The sequence below is a fragment of the Mytilus galloprovincialis genome, chromosome 3 (assembly GCF_965363235.1).
Source record: "Mytilus galloprovincialis chromosome 3, xbMytGall1.hap1.1, whole genome shotgun sequence".
Lineage (NCBI taxonomy): Eukaryota > Metazoa > Mollusca > Bivalvia > Mytilida > Mytilidae > Mytilus > Mytilus galloprovincialis.
The window spans coordinates 73,146,268-73,153,069 of record NC_134840.1 but is presented as its reverse complement, the minus strand read 5'-3'; the positions used below and the strand labels follow the sequence as shown (position 1 = coordinate 73,153,069).

Genomic DNA, 6,802 nt, shown 5'->3' with positions numbered 1-6,802 from the left:
CTACACAAATCCTTGGCCTAAGACAAGACTAAGAAACAGTAACAGCCAGAGGCTAAGTCTATTGAAAGGGTAAGAATGCCCTTAATTGTGAGATGTAAAACGGTTATTTTACGAGTACCAATAGCGTCAACTTGGTTAAAATTTCACCTGATTTGTCAGTGGTCGCTGATAATTATCGTTTTTATTATTTGTGGAAAAAAATTAATGTGATTTGTCAATTTGGTAATTTTCATTATCGTCTAAATGAAAGTGTTCCTTCCATCGTCATGCACCAATATTACCGATAACATCATTTAGCAAGAATTTTTACAGTTATTCGTCATGACAGAGGGTCGTAATGGGACTACCTTCAAGACAAATATTAAACTGTTCTTGCCAAACAACTTTAATGGTAATGCTTGGTGTATGACGATAAAATGTACACTTTATTTTAGACAATAAAATGTACACTTTATTTTAGACGATAAAAACATGGACTGATTTTGACAAATCACAATAATTTTTTTCAAAAAAAGATGGTTACAATAATTATTTGAGACCTCTGTCGATTCAGGATAAGGATATTTTGATGGTATTATCATGGTAAAATTTTAATCAATTTGACGCTAACTGTAGATGAAATGACTGTTAAAAGGCATTACTACTCCTCTTCATTCAGACTTATATCGGCTTTAATCATGATAATCTTATTATAAATTCTATTCACTTCGGCATCTGGTTAAATTGTCACCTGTTTTATTTGGCACCCGGTATAGTCAAATTATATGACACTTGGTTTCATTGGAGATGTCAGCGTTGATTTTTTCTTTTTATAAGAATTTTACTGCGAAACTTTGTTTATACAATTCCCATATAATATCTGCCCTAGTTGCTACAAATATTCTATACTATACCCTTTGTTCCAGTGGGAATACACCTTATCACTATTTGTTCATCATTACCGGACATCACAAAAGTTCTTGTAAAATTTCGAAGTCATATTTGAAAATATATGACACCACATGTACATGTACAATAAAACAATGAAGAAGTACATGTTGTATTTAATTCGTCAATAGTTCAAACAGCGCAGATTCTTGTGTCAACCATCTCATAGCGATATGGTGTTTAATATTGCAGATTAATTCTTCAACTTGGAACTTGAATTATGAAGGAACTTCTATTTCATGCCAGAGACAATACAAAAGCAGTCATAATGATAAGTTTTTGCAGTCACAGGCATGATCCTCATTTATTAAAAATTATACACAGAAATAAACATTATAGATACCAAGATAAAAAAAAATTTTATGCCAGATATACGTTTCATACCTTGAAAACATCATCAGTGAAGCTTGAACAAGATTGACATTTTCAAAAAGGAGAAGATTTCAAATTTTAACAGGAGGGATGGAAGAGGGTCTGAAAAGCCGGAGATTTTAACTCCTGCTGGAAGAATCACATGACTTACTGTATGCTCATGAAAATATTAAAACTGCAATGGTTTGACCAAAAAATTGTACTATAATGATTTAATCTGTATGTTTAGATCTTCATTGTACAGTCTTTATGAGAAGATTAATTGCCAAATTACATGCAGAAATAAGTGGGGAAAAAATCAGACAAAGCCATAATGGAGTGGTAATAGGAGGAGGTGTCATCCTGGATAAAAAAAAAACTTATAAAAAATCCCAGACTCCCAATAACTGTTATATTTAATTCATTATAAGGAATTCCTACAATCATGACAATAATTAACAAACCAGTCCAGACTGCCTGAAAAAGGTACTTCTGCCCCTCTTGTGGAGAAATTCATAATTATAATTTGAATAATCATGTTATTTGCCTTGTAAAATAAATAGTCTAGTTTTGATGTTGAAGAGAAGCTGCAGTATTATTAATTGCAGTACATGTATTTGCTTATATTAATTTTAAGCCATCTAGTCTCTGGTGGATAGCTGTCTCAAAGACAATTATATCACATCATGATTTTCTTAAATTTATATCATATATGTGTCTGTTCACAGTATATTCTTTATTTCAGCCACAGAATGCTACAGAACTTTTGCCAGAAGATTTCAAGAAATTTATTAAATGTTGCAAGAAATACTCTACCAACTGGTAAGTACTAAAAATCCAGAATTTTTAGTTTTATGATTAATTTACTTCATGTACTTTTAACCAAACAAACTTTTTTTATGAACCATTATATTATAACACAAGTATAAGCAGCTTTATTAATAAAAGGAATCATTCCTACTTACAAAATCAAATTAATGAGAATTTTTCAAAATCATACAGAATTCGTTCAATATACATTGTACCCAAAATATCAAAATTTCTGTTAGAACACAGTTTTTGTGTTTTTAATTAAACCAATGAATGCCTTGAATATTTCAATTTAATCTGTAACAATTGCAATAGAGTAGTAGTATTTGTTATACAGATCAAGCTGATGCATCAGTAACTCTAATTTTATAAAAGTAATCAGATGTGGTATGATTGCCAATGAGACAAATATCCACCAAAGTTTAAAGGAAGTGGATGTAAGCAATTATAGGCATCTGTATGTCCTTCAACATTGAGAAAAACCAATAAAGTATACATTTGTAGTCGGGTTTAAAAAGCCCTGACATGAAAAATATAAAACAATTCAATTGAGAAAACTAATGGCCTAATCCAGCTAATGTATAACAGAACAATTTACAAAAAACTAATATGACATGCATGAACTTATGCTTACTATTTAACTATAGGGATGCGCTCGGTTGGTGTGTTCTGAACAGGGCCCATCTGTTCTGAATCCAGACGTCAATCGAACTAATTGGAACCGGATGTATCTGACTGCTGGTAAACTTGGCCTAAAGGAACAAACTTGGCATATCGAAAACTCGGATCATAATAAACTCGGCCTGCTAGTATTTATATATATAAAAGAAATGAAGTGAACAAGTCGGCATTGTAGATTGCGTTTCTTAGAACACAGTTCTGTCTTGTTTTATTGAACTTCCGGCTGATTCCATGCATTCCGATCGTATGAAACTCGCCAACCGAGCGTACCATAGGCTCCTGACTTAGGACAGGCCCATACAGAATGTGGGTTTTTTTTTTTAATTTTCAAGTTGCTAACCCCGTGTACATATTTGAATTTTTTTTTTAAATTATATGTTACTCATATCTTTTCAGAATATGTTACCAGTCAAGTGAATAATCTTGTTCCCAGTCTGAGGAACTACAATCCATTTACTTGCTCAGTTATAAACAGATCCATGGCATCTCTCGCTCAAATGCACAGAAAAGGACCAGTGATAAAAAACAGGAAAAATCATTCCGTTCAATTAGATGGAAACCCTTTCAAACGAGCTGTTGTTCTTAAAGCCATTATAAAAAAGCCTAAAAAGCCAAACTCTGCCAACCGAAAATGTGTCCGTGTTAGACTAAGTAATGGTAAAGAAGCAACAGCCTATGTACCAGGCGAAGGGCACAATTTACAAGAACATAGTGTAGTATTAGTTGGAGGAGGTCGCTTACAGGATGTACCTGGTGTTAAACTTCGCTGTGTGCGGGGAAAATATGACTTAGCTCATGTCAAGAAAAGCAAATGAGAATTGATTGTTCAATGTTCAAAATTAAAATTATGATAAATTTGAAAAAAAGTAGAAAGTGGTTTTGTTTGTATTCATGTGAGAATTATCTTTAAGGTTATGTTACCTACCCAAACTTTAATTTTGCTTCCTTAGATAATTTCATTCATCCCCAGCTTCAATGTGGCAAAGGACATTGTAAACGATAGTTAAAGGATACCAAAAGGATATTCAAACTCATATAAAGTCAAGACAAACAGGACACAAAACTCAACAAACAAGAATGTGTCCTAAGTACACGGATGCCCCACTTGCACTATCCTTTTCCATGTTCCATGGACCCTGAAATTGGGTAATAATCTAATTTGACATTAAAATTAGAAAGATATACTATAGAGAACATATGTACTAAGTTTCAAGTTGATTGGACTTCAATTTCATCAAAAACTACCTTGACCAAAAACTTTAATCTGAAAGTCCCACTTTCATTTTCTATGTTCAGTGGACCGTGAAATTGGGGTCAAAAGTCTAATTTGGCTTTAAAATTAGAAAGATCATATCATAAGCAACAAGTGTTCAAAGTTTCAAGTTGATTGGACTTCAGCTTCATCAAAAACTACCTTGACCTAAAAACTTTAACCTGAACGGACTGACGGGCGAGCGGGCGGACTCAAGGACGGACGGAGCACAGACCAGAAAACATAATGCCCTTCTACTATCGTAGATGGGGCATAAAAAAAATAAAGACAGGCAAACAAATACAAACAAGAGTGCACATTCTGAGATGTCTCGCCTTCTTTACTAATCATTGAAATTATGTAGAGAGTACTTAATGTCAAGCTTTACTACATTTATTACATAAACTTAACATATTCCAAGAAAAAGAGGTCAAGTTCATATAAAACAAACAAGAAATACATGTCCACCTTACAATCATTCAATACATAAAATATTGTTGACCTATTGCTTATTGTTTCTTAGAAACATGCTTAACCAAGAAAACTAAACAATGAAAATGAGGTCAAGGTAAGATGAACCATGCCAGGCAGACATGTACAGCTTGCAATCCTTCCATACAACAAATATAGTTGACCTATTGCTTAGTTTCAGAAAAACAGATCAAAACACAAAAAATAAACACTGAACAATGAGCCTTGAAAATGAGGTCAAGGTCAAATAAAACCTGCGAGACTGACATGTACATCATAAAATATTTCCATACACCAAATATAGTTGACCTATTGCATATAGTTTTAGAAAAAAAGACCTAAACTCAAAAACTTTACTTTGTCCACTGAACCATTAAAATGAGGTCAAGGTCAGATGACACCTGCCATCAGACAGGTACAACTTACAATTATTCCATTCACCAAACATAGTACATCTATTGCACAGTATAAGATAAAAAAAAGACCAAAACACAAAAAAAGTAACAATAACCACTGAACCATGAACATGAGGTCAAGGTCAGATGACATCTGCCAGTTGGACATGTACACCTTACAGCCCTTGCATACACTGCATATATTACCAATGTTATTTCAACTGATTGGGCGGAGTTTGTTTTAATTTGCATAAGGACAGTCTATTTGAAGATGTGTATGATAAGGAAGATTGTAGTTATAATTATTAATGATTTCTAATCACCTATCAGGTGTCATCAAAGAAATTTACAAAAGAATGACTGAATACTTCATTGATGAGTTTATCCTAAAACATCTATCTATAGATGGACTGGTTTATTATTAGCGAACCAGTTAAACTCTGCACAGTCAAGTGAAATAAATCAAGTAACACTAGGCCTATTGCTTCTAATCTAGTATCTGAGATATGGACTTGACTACCAAAACTTAACCTTGTTTACTGATCCATGAAATGAGGTCCAGGTAAAGTGAAAACTGTCTGATGGGCATGAGGACCTTGCAAGGTATGCACATACCAAATATAGTTATCCTATTTCTCATAAGAGAAAAATTAGCATTACAAAAAATCTGATCTTTTTTTCCAAGGAGTCATTGAACCATGAAAATGAGGTCAAGTACAATGGACATGTGACCAATGGAAAATTTGAAACATAAGGCATCTCTATACTAAGTATGAAGCATCCAGGTCGTCCACCTCCAAAAATATAAAGCTTTTAAGAAGTTAGCTAACACTACCACTGTAGCCGCCAACTCACTATCCCTATGTTGGATTTCTGCAGAAAAAGTTGCAGGCTAACAAAAATCTAAAGGGTAAGCAGAGCCGTGGGGCCCTATGTTGTGTTTCTTATGTAAATACAACTCTGTTGAGAAGTCTTAATGTTGTAGCTAGGTAACAATGGAAAAATTTTGAGGAAAAGAGGACGGAATTGTGCTTACAACAGTTGGAGTAAATCTGTGAAACAGATATTCAATATTATATGGATTAACAATCAACCATCTCTTGATGATATCTGTAGAATTCTAAAGGGATAATTGACCCCCCCCCCCAAAAAATAAAAATTCATCTGTTATAATGACTTTCTGTACACTCCTTCCTGGATCCTAGACCAAAATTATAAAAAGCTCCAAACTAAGATCATATTCTCATGAGTTGTTGTTATGAGTCATTTCTTGAAACTATTAAGGTGTATTGAAGGAGGTAGATGAAACTTCACTGGTTTGACACATGTAGCGATCTTTTTGTTGTTTTTTAGGTTGCTTTTATTTTGACAAAATAAATTGACATTTAAAGTTAACCAACTTCTGTTTTTAAATGATGAGCAAAGAGGATGGGTTTCTACGTGTAAAACTGATTTTATCCACCATATTGTGTGCCTTTACAAAGTCTGGCTATCAGGACCAAGTGTTGTTCATTCCAATAATTCATCAGATGACTTTGAATTCACTAGATGTCCATTACTGCTACCCATTACAAAAAGTCTAATATTATCTGTTGAAATTTCCACTGATTGGTGGTATTGTTCAACAGTTTTATATATCTGGTGGTTTTGCCAGAATTTTGGTAAAGATACACACCATTTTTTGTTGTAAATGATAACCTTTCATCTGCTGGAAAACCAAACTAGAGGCTCTAAAGAGCCTGTGTCGCTCACCTTGGTCTATGTGAATATTAAACAAAGGAAGCAGATGGATTCATGACAAAATTGTGTTTTGGTGATGGTGATGTGTTTGTACATCTTACTTTACTAAACAGTCTTGCTGCTTACAATTATCTCTATCTATAATGAACTTGGCCCAGTAGTTTCAGGGGAAAAT

General features: G+C 33.5%; 1 protein-coding gene across 1 annotated transcript; it reads left to right on the top strand.

Annotated features, from left to right (window-relative positions):
- LOC143068878 (small ribosomal subunit protein uS12m-like) lies at positions 1–3,642 on the top strand. Its single transcript, XM_076243223.1, has 3 exons — positions 1–69; positions 2,024–2,100; positions 3,166–3,642. Exons 2-3 carry the CDS (start codon positions 2,031–2,033, stop codon positions 3,582–3,584), a joined length of 489 nt encoding a protein of 162 aa, XP_076099338.1. The 5' UTR covers positions 1–69; positions 2,024–2,030; the 3' UTR covers positions 3,585–3,642.
- Positions 3,643–6,802: the final 3,160 nt, after the last annotated feature.